This window comes from Cnephaeus nilssonii, assembly GCF_951640355.1.
Source record: "Cnephaeus nilssonii genome assembly, chromosome: 9".
NCBI lineage: Eukaryota > Metazoa > Chordata > Mammalia > Chiroptera > Vespertilionidae > Cnephaeus > Cnephaeus nilssonii.
Window position 1 is genome coordinate 51,309,887 of NC_137080.1, and position 17,342 is coordinate 51,327,228.

At 37.1% G+C, this 17,342-nt stretch overlaps 1 protein-coding gene across 2 annotated transcripts in view; it reads left to right on the top strand.

Moving 5' to 3' along the window:
- The window catches only part of MAP3K7 (mitogen-activated protein kinase kinase kinase 7), a 64,865-nt gene extending 55,508 nt beyond the window's left edge, over positions 1 to 9,357 (top strand). For both annotated transcript variants that reach the window (XM_079781179.1, XM_079781178.1), the window contains 3 exons: positions 4,617 to 4,678; positions 5,383 to 5,498; positions 8,490 to 9,357. In XM_079781179.1, the coding sequence (XP_079637305.1) occupies positions 4,617 to 4,678; positions 5,383 to 5,498; positions 8,490 to 8,670 (359 nt within the window). In that variant the 3' untranslated portion in view covers positions 8,671 to 9,357. The remainder of the gene's footprint in view (positions 1 to 4,616; positions 4,679 to 5,382; positions 5,499 to 8,489) is intronic.
- The last annotated feature ends 7,985 nt before the right edge of the window (positions 9,358 to 17,342 follow it).

Consider the following 17,342-nt stretch of genomic DNA (forward strand, 5'->3'; position numbering starts at 1 on the left):
TAAACCATTTGGGATTTTATATAAAATCAACTATGTTATTAATAGTGGCAATTAAATTGAAATTAAAAAGTCAGCTCTCTGTGTTCACAAACCAAAATACTGCTTATAAGTATTTATAAATACTTGGCTTGGTTTAATCAAATTTATAATTTAATTTAAAAAATATTTGGGTGGCTTTTCTCTGTGTCATGTAAGATAGAACTATGTTTAGCCAGGGGTGTACTCTCTAGTTTTAGTAAGTTTAAATTTAGCGGTAGCAAAAACTCTTCTAAGTTTCACCCTTAGCACAATCCAACCTAGGATTGCTCAAAACATTTACCACTACTCAGCACATGTGCAGAATTCATCATGACGTGCTTCTGCTCAGAGGCAGACAGGGAAATGCTCTTGACAGATTTGATCACTGACAGTCAGGTAATATCAGCTTTTTTTGGTTCCTAAATCCTCAGTGAGGGAGTACTCTCCTTGACATTACAGCATTTGCCTAAACCTGGTACTACACATGGCAGGCCTCCTGACTTCAGCCTGGACTAAACTCAACATGAGGGTAAAATCAAATTCTCTTAGGTCCATCTCACTTAACTGCTATGTTTCCACTTCATGTGCTTTCCCACCCTTCCAACCCCCATCTCATATTTTTTCTTTTCTGGAACCTAAATTACCACAAAATATCAATAGCTAGAAATCGTACATAGGTCCAACTTGTTATATTAACTGATTTTTTTCTTTGCCTTGAAATTATTACAAATGTGTGGTTATCATTTTTAAATAATGTTGAATGCAATTTTAGAAGTTGAGGCTCTAGTTTAAATTTATAATTAATGAAGTTCATCTTTGCATAATTTATAAGAAAAGTGTTGCTAACCAAGCTAATATAATAAATTACAGGGAAGGGGTAGATAAAGCCTTTTTCTTTGAAGGCCCACTGATTCAGGAAAAAATTAGAAGTGCATACATAAGTTAAAACAACCTAATTAATTCTTTTTTTAATTATTATTATTTAAAAGAGAAAGCAGTCTATGTGTTTTCCAGAGAAAAATAAAGAGCAGAATGATTTAATAATCATTGTACATATTGAGTGCTCGTGGGTTTCTGGGTTTCTATTTATAACATAGTAGAGATTTAAAAAAAAAAAAAAGATAAATGTATACTGAGAGAGTTGCCCAGGCCTAGTAGAGGAAGCCACAGAACTTGGGAAAACTCACTGGAGAGTTTCTCCTGGGCTTAGTACTTGGCCAAGGTAGAAGTATAAGACAGAGCCCATTGCTGCAATCTAATTAGAGCGTCATGATACAGACATATAAAAGTAAAGTAGTCATGATATGGAATAAACTACTAAATTTGTAGTGCCAGCTGAGAATTTTAATAGCTAAAATCAATTAGGTAAAACCTGGCATCTTCTGCAGCATTTTGTAAAATTGTGAGACTTATTCTTTAATCATAAAGCAGAAAGAAGACAATACTGCACATGAAGGGAACACCTTCTTAGAGAATATGAGATGGTTATAAGTATTGTGTTTGAGGAGCCAGAAGATATATTTTGGCCTAATTTCACCAAAGAAATGTGAGTCTCGACATTCAGGAAACAAGATTAAATTTGATTAGCAATTGAAACATTAAAGAACAAACTCTCATGGAATATCCCTTCGTTACCTTATGATCAGTTATTACTATTAGACACTGAAAACGAAAGTTCAGTTTGTGTCTAAGTGAGAAAGTGAAATCTCACTTCTTGGTTTAGAGAAAACTAATGTCTAACAAAGGACCTTAAGTTCCCACCATTGAAGGGTTTTAATTGTTTGAATAAATATTTGGACTTTTTTCCACCCCCAGAATATTGTGAAACTTTGATATATTATACTGAATTCTGAAACACAGATACAGGGTACTGATTAATAAGATCCATCAAGTGTCAAAGATTTAAGAATGCGTAATAGGAGTAGAAGTGTTAAATTGAAAAACTTTCAAGACAGTTGTTCCTATAAAGTCAAGGGGAAATCATTTATTATTTTTTTAATTTATTTTTTAATTCTCACCCAGGGATATGTTTACTGATTTTAATATATTTTTATTGCTTTCAGAGAGGAAGGTAGATGGATAGAGAGATAGGAACATCAATGATGAGAAGAGAGAATCGTTAATCAGTTGCCTCCTGCACGTCCCCACTGGGGATCGAGCCCACAATCCCAGCATGTACCCTTGACTGGAATCAAACCCAGGACCTTCAGTCTGCAGGCCGATGCTCTATCCACTGAGCCAAACCAGCTAGGGCTTGTTTATTGATTTTAGAGAGAGAAACATCAATGCAAGAGTGCAACATAGATTGGTTGCCTCTCATACTCGTTCCGACTGGGGATCGAACCTGTGACCTTTCAGTATACAGGACAACATTCCAACCACACTGGCCAGGGCAAGGAGAAATCATTTTTAACCAATTATAACTTAGTGGAAAGTAGTGTTCTATGGGAGCATAGTTTGAAACAGCTGTTGGGAATGAAGAGAGGGTTGGTCAGAAAGATAACTAATTAACTATACTTCTCATTTAGCCATTTCAGAAAAACTTTTATGCTAGTGTATGATTTTAGGGTAAATAAGGCTCTCCTAGGCAATACTGTTATTCTTTCTTTAATAAACATTACTTTTCAATCTGAAATACAAACTTGAGTGTTTTAAAACGCCCTCTCTTCCTTATTCTCCATTTAATATAAATAACAAGAATAATAATCACTGTGTGTTGAATGCTTATCATATGTCAGTATTGCATGGTATTTCTTATATTCATTATATCACTTGGTCTGTTAGCTTAGCTTTTGGAGTTATTTGCAAGCACATTCTCAATAGTTAAAGAACAAAACAAAAAACTACTAGAGCAACCGGTCAACAATAAGTCAGGATGTTACTGAGCCATCAAACTCTTAAATTTTTTCATGCATTGGATGCAGAGCCTTGCTGCTACCCTGACCTTGCCTTTATCCACGCTGCTCTTTCAGTCAGTTGCTTGTCAGAAAAAGGGCTGAAGAGCAGCTCACTTGTTTATTCTCCACTAACAGTGGGAAAGCAGCTACTTCTGAAATAGAAAACTCCATATTACTTCACAGTTATCCTGCCTGCTTCTGGAATTGTATTTAAATATTAATGTTGGGAAGAGGACATTCCATGCTTCTCAAGCAAGTAGTTAGGGCAGTTTACCTCTATTAAAAGACAAACAAAAGCTATCTGTTCTAACAGTTTGATAAAACTTGGTTGTTTGAATTAACCCATTTAACAGTTTGGGCATGACTTTGAGCCACAATTTTCTTATGTGTACTATACCCCCATCAATAATCTCGCTCATTTTCCATAGTGATTCTCATTAGGAGGGTTGGGGGCTCACTAGAATCTATATATATTGGAGGTGACCCACTGGAAGAGAATGTGTCTCTTGCTTTCCCCTTTCTCCTGTTAAGGAACACTAATGTTGCCGGAGTTGACACAGCCTTATAGTAAACCTAGCATGATCAGGGGAAGAAGCAGATGTGGGTTTGATTAGGTAAAGTCTGTGAAGACTGAATTGCAAATGTAAAGGCCATGATTCTGAATTGAAATATAAAGAGTACTGTATTCATGGTTCTGTATAACAAAAAAAGTGTTAAAACAGCAATGTAAATTTAAGTTCTGAATTAACTGACAAAAGGACACAGATTTTCTTACTTTTAAAAGATCAGCACTTGAGTATATCCTTGTTTTTTATTTTTAATTAAACAAGGGCTTATGAGCTTTAATATTATTTAACTTACTAGAGGCCCAGTGCACGAAATTCGTGCACGGGCGGGGGGGGTGTCCCCTCAGCCTAGCCTGCACCCTCTCCAATTCAGGACCCCTTGGGGGATGCCCAACTGCCGGTTTAGGTCGGGCCTAAACTGGCAGTCAGGCATCCCTCTCACAATCCTGGCCTGCTGGCTCCTAATCGCTCACCTGCCTGCCAGCCTGGTTACCCCCAACTGCCCCCCTCTGCCAGCCTGGTCACCCCTAACTGCCCCTCTTGCCGACCTGGTTGCCCCATGCAGCCTGCTGTTCAGTCGTTTGGTCATCCCTCACTAACCCCCCTGCCGGCCTGGTCATAGGCAGCCATCTTGTGAGGGTGTGAGGGTCAATTTGTATATTATATCTTTATTATATAAGATAGCCAACTTAAATTATAAGTATGAGAGTATGGTTGCATTCTAATTATCTGGTAATTAGATATTCTCTGTTTAGTTTACCTTTAGAATTCAGAACTAGACTCTTCATTACCAATAATAACTTTTTAAAAAATATTTTTATTTCAGTGAGGAAGGGAGAGGGGGATAGAGATAGAAACATCATTGATAAGAGAGAATCATTGATCGACTGTCTCTGCACATCCCTCACTTGGGATCAAGCCTGCAACCCAGGCATGTGCCCTGACCTGGAATTGAACTGTGACCTCCTGGTTCATAGGTCAACCAACCACTGAGCCATGCCCGCCGGGCCAGTAATAACTTTTATATGTTATTTACTTTAGGGGGGTGGAAAAACAATATTTCATGCATGCTTTCCTGCTTTTGTTTTAAAGTATTTATGACAGAAAATAAATAAAATCCATGCTTGAATTACAGATACCAATGGATCAGATAACTCCATCCCAATGGCCTATCTTACACTGGATCACCAACTACAGGTAAAGGAGTCCTGTACTTTGTCAGTCAGTGTTTACTTTTTCTTACAAAAAGTTAAGAGAATTTATCTTTAAAGCTGACATTTGTGTTTCTGTCATTGTATGTTCATTTATTTATGTTTTTAACCTTCTTCGTCTTATTAAAATAAATGATTCTTTCAGTTAAGTTAATTAAATTTAAAATGGGCAAAATCATGTTCTTATCTTACATGATCAAAATCATGTATTTAACAATCATGTTAAAATGCTCTATATCTTTAAGATTGCCAAGAATAGCATTTTTTGTTCTTTAATTTTAGTGCAATAAAATATAAAATTCATATAAGCTCATTTCTATGTAATAAATTTTGTGATATATTGTGTTTATAGTGGCTAAAACCTAAGTAATACACTTTAGTGTCTCCATTATACCAAATATATTTTGGTATAATGCCTTTTGGCAACCTGAAATATAAAGCCTTGAGTCCAAGAGTATACTCTTCATGGTTCTCAGGAACAACAACTGTTAAAACAGCAAGTGTAAATTTAAGTTCTGAGTTAACTTTGACAGAAGGACACAGATTTTTTAGGGCATGGTTGGACACTTTTTTTAAAAGATCATTACTTGAGTGCTATAAAAATAATACATCACAGTCATTATTTTAGCTCTCACCTTAGCTAGATAATGAGATTTAATTATGTTTTAACATTTTTTAATTTATTTTCAGCCTCTAGCACCATGCCCAAACTCCAAAGAATCTATGGCAGTGTTTGAACAGCATTGCAAAATGGCACAAGAATATATGAAAGTTCAAACAGAAATTGCATTGTTATTACAGAGAAAGTAAGTTATCTTTTATGAATAAAAATTAAAACTCAGTATTTTGAGTTTGAAATATGTTAAGGTGCAATCTAATCTAATAAAAGGGTAATATGCAAATTAACCGTCACTCCGACACAAAGCTGGCGGCGCCCATAGCGTCCCGCACCCCAGCCATGGAGGGAGGGAGGGCTGCAGACACAACGTAGGGCTGCTGGGCTGGGGGTGTGCCCCCAGGCCACCGCTATGTGGCTCGTGGCACGCCCCCAGCCCAGCGGACACAACGTAGGGGGTCCTCTGCGCATGAGCTGCAGAGGAAACACCTTTTCTGACTGCTCATTGGCTAAGCTCCCTGTACGCCGCCACTCGCAATGTTCTTGGTAACTTGGGTAATAAGAATCCAAGAAGGTGATCTAAGGTTTTTCCACCACTCTCCTGGAGGAAAAAACTAAGGTCCGCTGCTGGAGGAGCTAAGAAATGTCATATCCTGCCCTAGCTGGTTTGGCTCAGTGGATAGAGCCTCGGCCTGCCAACCACAGGGTCCAGGTTCGATTCTGATCAAGGGCATGTACCTAGGTTACAGGCTCCTCCCTGGCCAGGACCCAGGTCAGGGTTCATGCAGGAGGCAACCAATTGAAGTGTCCCTCTCACATTGATGTTTCTCTCGGTCTTTCCCTCTCTCTTCCAAGCTCTATAAAAATCAATGGAAACATATCCTCAGGTGAGGATAAAAAAAAAGGAACGAAAGAAATGTCATATCCTATGAAAGACACATCTTGAAAATGCCTAAAGAAAGTTGTCATTTTTTTGTGGTGAAGGGCCTGTAGTCCGTGTTGATGAAAACTCCTTGGCGGCTGTGGCAGTGGCAGCAGCAGTGGGGTGATGGGGCTGGCGCCTTCCCCAGGTCAGCCTGGTCACCTCCCGCAAAGAGAGGCCAGACTGCGGCTTAAGCCGTCAGTAGGACATCCCCTGAGGGCTCCCAGTCTGTGAAAGGGGGCAGGCTGGGCTGAGGCCCCGCCCCCCGCCCCAGTGCATGAATTTCATGCACCGGGCCTCTAGTATTAAATAAAGACATGAAAACTTTATCATTTTTAGAATAATCATTAAGCATATTTCTAACTTGGAGATTTTGTATATGTTTATGTTTAAGCATCCTTTTGCTATTTTTCATGCAAAAATCAACCCTTTTGACTATATCATATTATAGTAGTACTAAGGAAAGTAAACTGGTAGTACATAAACATGTTTTATACTCTCAGAGTTATAGTTAAGCCACTTAGATTTGTTTTCTTAGACATAGGTAAAATAATTTGATTTACTAATAGTTGTGCTTTGTCTTAGAAACGTAAAGTACAATTTTTACAATACTTTATTTGCATTTCTTGTTTTTTTTTGTTTTTTGGGGTTTTTTTTTTATATTTTTGTTGATTTTTTACAGAGAGGGAGAGGGATAGAGAGCTAGAAACATCGATGAGAGAGAAACATCGACCAGCTGCCTCCTGCACACCCCCTACCGGGGATGTGCCCGCAACCAATGTACATGCCCTTGACCGGAATCGAACCTGGGACCCTTCAGTCCGCAGGCCGACGCTCTATCCACTGAGCCAAACCGGTTTCGGCTGCATTTCTTGTTTTAAAAAAAATCTTTACTTTGCTTAAGCATGAAATTTTATGCCTCTTAAGCTGATTTATCGTGGTAACTAAAATGAAATGTAGGAAAAAAATCATGGAAGCTATATATACACATGGTAACAGGATTTCCTCTATTAATTTTAATCAAACAAAAAATAATCTGGTTTTCTGAAGTAATCTGTGGAAAGTTTTCTGTTTGTACTTCCAAGAAAAATAAAAAAATAATTTCATCACAATTTACTGATAATAGTGATTTAAATGATTTCAACCTAATATAGTAAACCCTCGATTTTGCAGACCTCAATTTAACAGACTTTAGATTTACTGGACAAAATTTCCTGTCCATATGTCATATGTGAAAATTAACGCCCCGTTAATTTTTAAATGCTTTTAACCAAGATTTGCTTATAATTAAATTAACAGGTTATTTATTTATTTATTTATTTGTGTTACTAATTCACTGTTATTTTTAACAAATTTTAGTGTATAGGCCCTATGTTGGAAAAAAACACTGTAGTAATTTCACTGGCATAAACACTGTATTTCTTATTTCACATATTTAATCTATACTTTTTCCATACTTTAATCATTTGAAAGAGAAATTCTGTACTAGAAAAACCAAATAGTAGATTGAGGGATGTGAAAGCTATGATATGTTTAGTCAATTTAAATACTTACTTTAACTGAGAAATATTACTCAGAAATCATTTTTAGGACTTTTCATTAATTATTGAGGTATATTCAGTAGCTTCGCTTCAGGAGCTAATACTTAATATCCCCCAAATAAAAGGGACTTTTAAAAGTTTACTAGGCTACCGAGGATCTTTCCTGAAAATGCAGACATGCAATTTAAAAGTAGTACTTTATATTGTTCTCAGTTTTAAAATAGGTAAGAGATTTAAGTTGATAGCGTCTATTTTAAATAGCTTGCAAATGTTCTGCTGGCTACCACTTTGCACTGTAGTTAAATAGAATTGTGACTTCAGAATGTAAGTACATGAGTATAAAAGTGGAATGCAAACTATAAAATCTTTAAGTGTTATTTTCCTGTAGTCAGATGAAGCCCTTCCCAGCTTTTTTCCCTTCCTTCCTTCACAAAAAGGATATCAAATGAAATGTTCTGAGACTTTTATTATTCCATATTATCTGTTTTTACTAATTACCTAAGTACTTATTAAGAGAATTATGATATTTGTATATTTATACCAGAAGAGTGATTGATAGTTTCCATTCCAGCCCATAAATCTACTTGAATAGTGTACCTAAGATGTATAATGATAGACCCAGAATAAAAGTTATACTTCATTAAGCTTCCATCATTAGCTATTAAGATATGAATTTTTCCATCATGTAGAATATCTTATTATTGGTATTTGTTTTTAGGCAAGAACTAGTTGCAGAACTGGACCAGGATGAAAAGGACCAGCAAAATACATCTCGTCTGGTACAGGAACATAAAAAGCTTTTAGATGAAAACAAAAGCCTTTCTACTTATTACCAGCAATGCAAAAAACAACTAGAGGTCATCAGAAGTCAGCAACAAAAACGACAAGGCACTTCATGATTCTCTAGGACTGTTAAATTTTAAAATATGCAAAGAAAGACTTTTTTTTAAAGAAACAAAAACCTTTATAATGACAATCATGAGTGTTAGCTTTTTGGCATGTTCTGAATGCCAACTGCCTATATTTGCTGCATTTGTTTCATTGTTTATTTTCCTTTTCTCCCGGTGGACATGCAATTCAACTGTCTCCTTGCATAAGATGGGGGCATCTGTGACTTGAATAAGCAGCAGTTCTCAATCAACTTCCAAACAGATGCGTGAGCCGTGGCTGTATATGCATGCTCTTTGTGTGAAGGCTAGCCTAACAAAACCAGGTGGTAACAAACTAGCTACTATGTGCAAAACACTTTTTTTTTTTTTTGAGGTGGAACCTCTAGAATGATGCTGTTCTTGTATCTCATCTCAAAAAAAAATGAATAATTTTTTTCCCCCCAGAGGATGGTATATACGAAGTTAAAGACAGGGTATGGTCAATCTAGAATAATTGGTGGTGCATTTTAGAAATGCAATACCTTGAGTAATATTCAAAGTGATGGCTTTGATGCCAGCATCCTTGGATCAGTACTGAACTTAGTTTCATCCATAAAATATTTAAAGGTAAGTGGTGGCTACTGTATTTAATAAAAGCATATTTCATTAGATGAAAATTTGACTAGGACACATTAAACAAAGTGGAACCCTTTATAAGGTTTAAAGATTTTTAATTCTGTGATGGCATGTATGCGTGTTGAAATTGTAAAGCTTTTATGACTAATATTAATATCTCTCCAGTGAAATTAAAAAGTAAATGAACACTATTCAACTTAAATCATAATTCCTCCCTATAATGATTATTGGATTATTTTACCATATATTTGAAAAACTGAAGAGAAATATGGAAAATGGAAATAATTGCTCCAGTGAAAAGGCTTGGACTTAGATACTTTTACAACATGATATGCATTAAAAAACTAGGAAATCAGGAAATGTTAGTAAGAAATTAAAGAAGTAATTATAAATTTATCAAGTATCTATCGATATTCGAATAATTGATTTTCCTGGCAAGCCCATCCTAGAATGTCTATTGCCTTTCAACACTTTTAAGGAAATTCCAACACTTATAAAGAGAGAAAATTTATATTGTTAACAGTAACTTTGCTACCAATTTTGAAAATAAAAGTAATAATAAAACTTCATTGAAATAATAGGCTATATAAGATCTATTTTTTCAGTTGGTATTAAAATAAATAATATTTTGATACCAGTACAAGGTGTCTTTTAAATAAGGATGTCATCAACCTCATTTTTATAGCATTAATGTTTTTTTAAGAAAAAATTTAAAATGAAAGTATAATTGATGTGATTATTAGAACTATATCATGATTGTACTGTAGTTTTGCTCTATTTCAGATTAGCAGGTTGATCTAAGTTATCAAAACTATTCTTAAAAATGCTAAAGCAGGTAACTTTTTCTTTCATTATTTTTTTCCTCCTTCCACTCAGTTTTATAATGTAATCTTTGTGTATACAAGCAATAAAGGCAAAGGACAGTTTGTACTAAACTGTGTCATTTTTTAGATCTTCAAAATCTCTTAGTAAGTTTCTGGTAAATAAATGTCTACCATCACTTCATTTAAACAAAAGGAGGGTTATTATTTCCAAATAGTTTGATTACCTAGCTGAAAGTAATATGGGGCTTCAACATATTAATAGTGAAATAAAATTGGCACAGAAAATAACTGTAGACTAAGGAAAAGCATAACTCAACCATAGCATTGTTTGTATATATATTTGTCACTCCTCCAAAAGGGACCTAATCAGTGTTTATGGATGTTTTTCATTATCAGAGAAGAGCATGAGCTATGCAAGCAGGGATACTAAGGCTTGACTTTTCCATTAGGATTTAGCATTATAAATTTTTATTTTATTTCTTAGTCATTAATGTGTTTTTGCTCTACATCACATACTTAAAGGAGAAAGTTGTTATTATTGTTACTATTACATGTAGTCAATTCATAAAAATATGAATAGGTAAATGAAAGTAAATAATAGTTTTAAGTATGATGCCAAATACAAAAAAGGCTTTTTGCACACTTGCCTGTTTGTTAACATTAGCTCCTGGGATTTTCAGTATTGTAATATTCCTGGGCACTGGGTGCAATTCAGCCTTACTTGGTTTTTAAGTAGTTGTGTTGCCAAGTTCATACTTTGTAAATCGTGATTATCTTTAATAATCAGAGAAAAAGATTTCAGTGCTCATTAAAATCCACAGCCAGTTTCATCAGTGTCCTTAGCCATCAAACCTTCAAAGAGATGTTAACAATGAGTCAAATTTTTTATTCTGATTTTAGTATTCTAATCCTTGGAGGTTTTTTTGTTTTTGTTTGTTTAGTTCTGTGTGTGTGTGTTTTTGGTGGAAATAACAAACAGACAGGTGGCTAAAAGCTTCCAATATAAGAAATTCATGAACAATCTCTGAACAAGCCAGAATTATGTTTGTTCTTGCCTCCAGGAAAAGAAGCAAAGCTTTAATCTAAAGGGAAGTACTCCTCAACCATAAAAACACTTAGTTCAGAATATTTACCTTAAACTTCAACAAATAAAAATTAGTTCAGAATATTTACCTTAAACTTCAACAACATAAAAAAAGAAATGAAAACCATAAAAAAAGAACCAGACAGAAATGAAGGATACAATAACTGAAATGAAGAATAATTTACAGGGTTTCAACAGTAGAGTACATGAAGCAGCGAATCAAGTCAGCAATTTGGAATATAAAGAAGCAGAAAACACCCAATCAAAACAGCAAAAAGAAAAAAGAATAAAAAAGAAAAGTAAGGATAATGTACGGAGTTTTGGGGACACCTTCAAAGGTAAAACATTCATATCATTGGGGATGCCAGAAGGAGAAAAGAGAGCAAGAAATTGAAACCTTTTTGAAAAAATAATGACAGAAAACTTCCCTAACCTGCTAAAGGGAATAACTATAGAAGTCCAGGAAGCACAGAGAGTCCTAAACAAGATGAACCCAAAAAAGCCCATTTGCATGACACATCTATAATTAAAATACCAAGGCTTAAAGACAAAGAGAATCTTATAAGCAACAAGAGAAAAGCAGTCAGTTACCTATCAGGGAGCTCCCATAAGATTGTCAGCTGGTTTCTCAATAGAAACTTTATAGGCCAGAACAGATTGGAATGAAATATTCAAAGTGATGAAAAGCAAGGGCCTATAACCAAGATTATTCTACCCAGCAAAGCGATCATTTAGAACCAAAGGATAGATAAAGATCTTCCCAGACAAGAAAAAGCTAAAGTTCATCACCACCAACCATTTTTATTTTTTTAAAAAAAGGGGTCTTCTTTAAGAAGAAGAAGAAAATGATCAAAAATATGAACAATAAATGGCCATAATAAAGAACAAAATCTTGGCCTGGCCAGTGGCTTGGTTGGTTGGAGCATCATCCTGGTGCAGATTCGATCCTGGGTTGTAACACATAAGAGAGGCAACTGATCAATGTTTCTCTCTCACATTGATGTTTCTCTCTCTTTCTCTCTCTCTCAACAAAAACATCCTCAAGTGATAATTAAACAGACAAAATGTTACCATATGGGACAGCATGGATGCACCTAGATAATATTATGCTAAGTGAAATAAGTCAGAGAAAGACAAATACTATATGATTTCACTTATATGTGGAATCCGAAGAGCAATGTAAACAAAACAGAAACAGACTCATAGATAAAGAGAACAAATTAAGGGGAATTTGAGGACTGGTTGTAAAAGGTGAAGAGAATGAGAAGTACAGGTTGTTAGCTACAAAATAGTCATGGGAATGTAAAGTGCAGCATAGAAAATATAGCCAATAATATTGTAATAGCTATGTATGGTGCCAGTTTGGTACTGGAAATGTTAGGGGGACCACTTTGTAAAGCATATGATTGTCTAACCACTATGCTGTACACCTAAAACTAATGTAAAATAATATTGAGGATAAACTGTAATTGAGAAAAAGTTTTAATTTAAATAAATTACTTTTAAAAATTACCTTATAGCAGCATAGCATATTGAAGATACTTGTGTAAGTGTTGTTACAAATGTTTGACTATCTTTGCTTAAGTATTCTAGGGCAGCAGTCACCAACCGGTGGTCTGCAGACCACTGGTGGTCCATGAGGTCTGAAAGGTTGGCGACTGCTGGTTTAAGGAAACCTTTGGAGCAGCGGTTGCCAACTGGTGGTCCGTGAGGTCTGAAAGGTTGGTGACCGCTGTTCTAGGGTATTGAATGTTATTTTTTCTCCAAGTTTCTTCATTTGTTTTTTAAGAATAGTTTATTGATTTCTTCACAATCCCAATGAATTCTACTTTGCATGAAGAACAGAATGGCATGCACTGCTAAGTGATTCTTCTAATTAGAAAACTGATTTTTTGTAATTTATCTAAGTTACATTATTTTATTCCTTTACCAATGTACTAGACCCTTCCCCCCAACCAATATGTGTGTGACACACACACACTTGTAAATTCTACCTTCATTTTAGTAAATCCATCCATTCATTAACATGCCTGTAACAAAATTTTATTGAGCACCCACTATAAGCCAAGCTGCTATGGCTAATGCCAAGTTACATATCCATTTTAGTCGCATGGTAGTTAAATCATATTCCCATTTCACAGATGGGAAAATAGGCCCCTGAAGGTCAAGACTTATGCCTGAGGCTGTCTTTCCATTGTCTGTTTTAAGCAGAATCTTATGGAAGTGGACTCTGGCCACTATTAATCTATGATGTCAAGAAGAACATAGGTTCACATCCATTTACCATGGCATGTCCCATGGCCATCCTACCTTCAGGGATGCAAGGAAATGTCTATATAATGGGCAGACATGTGTCTAACTTAGAGGTGGGATAAAAGCTAGGCCACTGTCTCCTCTGAATCATCTGTCCCCACTTTTCATAATAAAAGGAGAAATAGGAAAGCTGGCCTCACAAGAATGTGAGGTAATTTCCGTTTTCATTAGTATCAAAATCTGACCAATATGGTGTACAGTACTTAAGATTTTGCTGTGTTTATAATTGATGCATCTTGGAAATACAAAATTTCAAAATGTGAAGTTGGAGCACTTTAGTTGGAACACTAGTTGGGAAGTAGACTTGGAGTGATTTAGGTATTTAATAACAGATAATTGACCTTAGAAAACAACTTTCAATTGTATCTCAATTAAATGAATGAACTCATAGATACAGAGAATAAACTGACAGCTGTCAGATGGGAAGGGGTTGAGGGGGGGCTGGGTGAAAGAGGTCAAGGGATTAAGTAAAAAAGAAAGGAAGAAAGAAACTTTGGTAGAACAACCCATTATGAGAAAAGCCATAAGAGGAAAAAAGTTTAATAAACAGATACTATTAGACACAATGGAATTAACATTTACTAAGAGTATACTGTTTCAGGCATTTCTTTTTTTTTTTTTGGGGGGGGGGGGGCGCTGGTGCACAGATTCATGCACATTGAAAGGAAATTAATTAGAAGGTGGCTGGCAGGGTGGGACTGGGCAAGATGAGCTGGACATGCCCTGGAGCCAACCTCTGCAGACCTTCCCCGGCCGGCTGCACCTGGGGCTGTGCTAGGGCTTGAAGGGCATCTGCAGAGTGAGTGGGGTCTCTCTAGCAGGTGGGGTCTCTCGGCCTGGCCTGTGGAAATCTGGCCAAAACCAGCTCTCCGACATCCCCTGGGGGGCCCGGATTGCGAGAGGGTGGTTCTCAGGTGAACCACCCCAGAATCCGGCTCCCTCCTCTCTGGTTCTGAGAACTGCCGCTGCCAAGTCACCGCAGCTTGTCAGCTTCTGTGTTGAGCGTCTGCCCCTGGTGGTCAGTGTGCATCATAGCTACTGGTTGGAGCGTCTGCCCCCGGTGGTCATTGTGTGTCATAGCTACTGGTTGGACAGTCGCTTAGCCTTTTATATATATATATATTTGTATATATAAAGTATTAACATATGTCTTCTTTCCTCCCCATTGACCTCTCTCCAACTGTTCCCATCCCCCAGCATATGCCCTCACCCCCCTAGTGTCTGTGTCCATGGGTTATGCTTATATGCATGCATACAAGTCCTTTGGTTGCTCTCTTACCTCCCCCTCCCCTGCTTTCCCCCTGAGGTTGGATGGTCTGTTTGATGTTTCTATGTCTCTGGATCTATTTTTGTTCATAAGTTTATGTTGTTCATTATATTCCACAAATGAGTGAGATCATGTGATATTTATCTTTCTCCAACTGGCTTATTTCGCTTAGCATAATGCTCTCCACGTCCATCCATGCTGTTGCAAATGGTAAGAGTACCTTCTTTTTTACAGCAGCGTAGTATTCCATTGTGTAGAAGTACCACAGTTTTTTAATCCACTCATCTGCTGATAGGCATTTAGGCTGTTTCCAAATCTTAGCTATGATAAATTGTGCTGCTATGAACATAGGGGTGCATATATCCTTTCTGATTGGTGTTTCTGATTTCTTGGGATATATTCCTAGAAGTGGCTGTAGGAATATATGTAGTTTTTTGAGGAATCTCCATACTGTTCTCCACAGTGGCTGTACCAGTCTGCATTCCCACCAGCAGTGCATGAGTGTTCCTTTTTCTCCACATCCTCGCCAGCACTTGTGTTTGTTGATTCGTTGATGATAGCCATTCTGACAGGTGTGAGATGGTATCTCATTGTCATTTTATTTTCATCTCTCAGATGATTAGTGACTTTGAGCATGTTTTCATATGTCTCTTGGCCTTCTGTATGCCCCCTTTCGAAAAGTGTCTATTTAGTTCCTTTGCCCATTTTTTTTATTGGATTGTTTATCTTCCTTTTGTTAAGTTGTATGAGTTCCCTGTAAATTTTGGAGACTAACCCCTTATCAGATATAACATCAGGCATTTCTTAAATGTTATCCTTGCGTTAGAGATAAACTGAAGCCCAATGATGTTTGAAAACTTGTCCAGCTAGTAAGGTAAATGAAAGACTCCAGTTCAAACCCAGGTCTTAGCCTCAAGACATATAAAAACCTCAGTTTAGAACTTGTAATGTATTTTCTTGTAGACTTAACAAAGAGGAGGAGAGCTAGGTTCCTAAGCCCATTCAAGAAAGTCTGTTTGGTCTTTAATGGAAATGAGATACTAATACCCCCGAATATTCCAACAAGGACTATGAGAGAAAACAGAAAAATGAAGTGGATGTTCAGATGTTGAGATTGTGATTTTACTCTTTTAAAAGTTCTTTCCCTTTTTATTGTATGCTGCACAGTAAAAATAAAAGCCAGGCGGAAAGACCACCTTACCCATAACTCTACCCATGCTTCTTTGGCAGGAGCCCAGGGCCCTTTGCCATGGCCACAGTTGGAGCCCCTGCAAGAAAACTACAAGGACAGGAACTTTCCCTCACTACTGGCCCAACCTGGATGCCTGCAGGTAGGGCTGGGCTTGAGGGGCGGGGATTCCCAAGGTTCTCCAGAAGATTTGATGAAGATAAGCACAGTCCCAACAAGAGGTGGGAAAACTGATTCAGAACTATAGTGGCTTTAAATTTTTGGGTTTTTGTTTTTTAAATGCTCATTGTGGGGGTCCCAGCCTCAAATTCTGCTTCACAATGACAGGATATGACCCAGGGATAAACTTTTTGTCCCCAGTTTCCCAAGCAATTCTTTTGCACAGACAAATTTGAGAATTACTGACACCATGGAGTGGATAGAAAGAATAGCAGTTATACATTTTTTAGATCCTAACACATGCAGTATTGTGAAAGCTAAAAGGATGCATGTGATATTGTAAGTTATAATAAATATGTATTTGGTCTTGTCCCCTATTCCTGGCATACAGCTCCAAAAACCCTTAGAATTTCCTAAGGTGAGAGTAATAAAGGTGTCTTTTGTTTTGTTAATGAGGTGACTTTTTGGAAAGCCTACCCTCTCTCCCCTCACAGAGTGCAGGGGTGGGGACGAGTTACCAGGGAACCAACTACAGGTTAGAAAGTTGGAACTTTTAGTCCCTCCTCCAGACTTCAGGGGCGGGGAGAGGGGCTGGAGATTGAGTTCAGTCTCCAATGGCCAGTGATTGAATTGATCCTATCTGTGTAATGGAGCCTCCATAAAAACCCCAAAGGACAAGGTTAGGAGAGCTTCCAGGTCAGTGAACTCGTTGAGGACCAGGGAGAGTTGTACCACGGGGAGCATGGAAGCTTCTTGCACTTTCTACACACCTTACCCTATGCATCTCTTCCATCTGACTGTTCCTGAGTTCCATCCTCTTATAATAAAAGGGTGATTTAGTAACTAAAATGTCTCACTGAGTGAGCTGCATTAGCAATTTAATTGAATCTAAGGAGGGGTCGTTGGAACCTCTAATCTGTAGCTGATCCATCAGAAAGAAGCACAGGTGACAACCTGGATTTGTGATTGGTGTCTGAATTGGGGTGTGGGGGAGTGCAGTCACTTGTGACTGAATCCCTAACTTAAGGAACCTGATGCTATCTCTGAGTAGATAGTGTCAGAATTGAGTTGACTTGTAGGGCACCCAGCTGGTGTCTAAGAATTGCTTAGGTGTAGGCAGGGAACCCACACTTCAGAATTGGAGTCAGAATCATTAATGAGTCAGAGAAAGATAAAATCTGCCATATCCCTGGGATTCACACAAAATAGGAGCATGGAGGTAAGGATAAG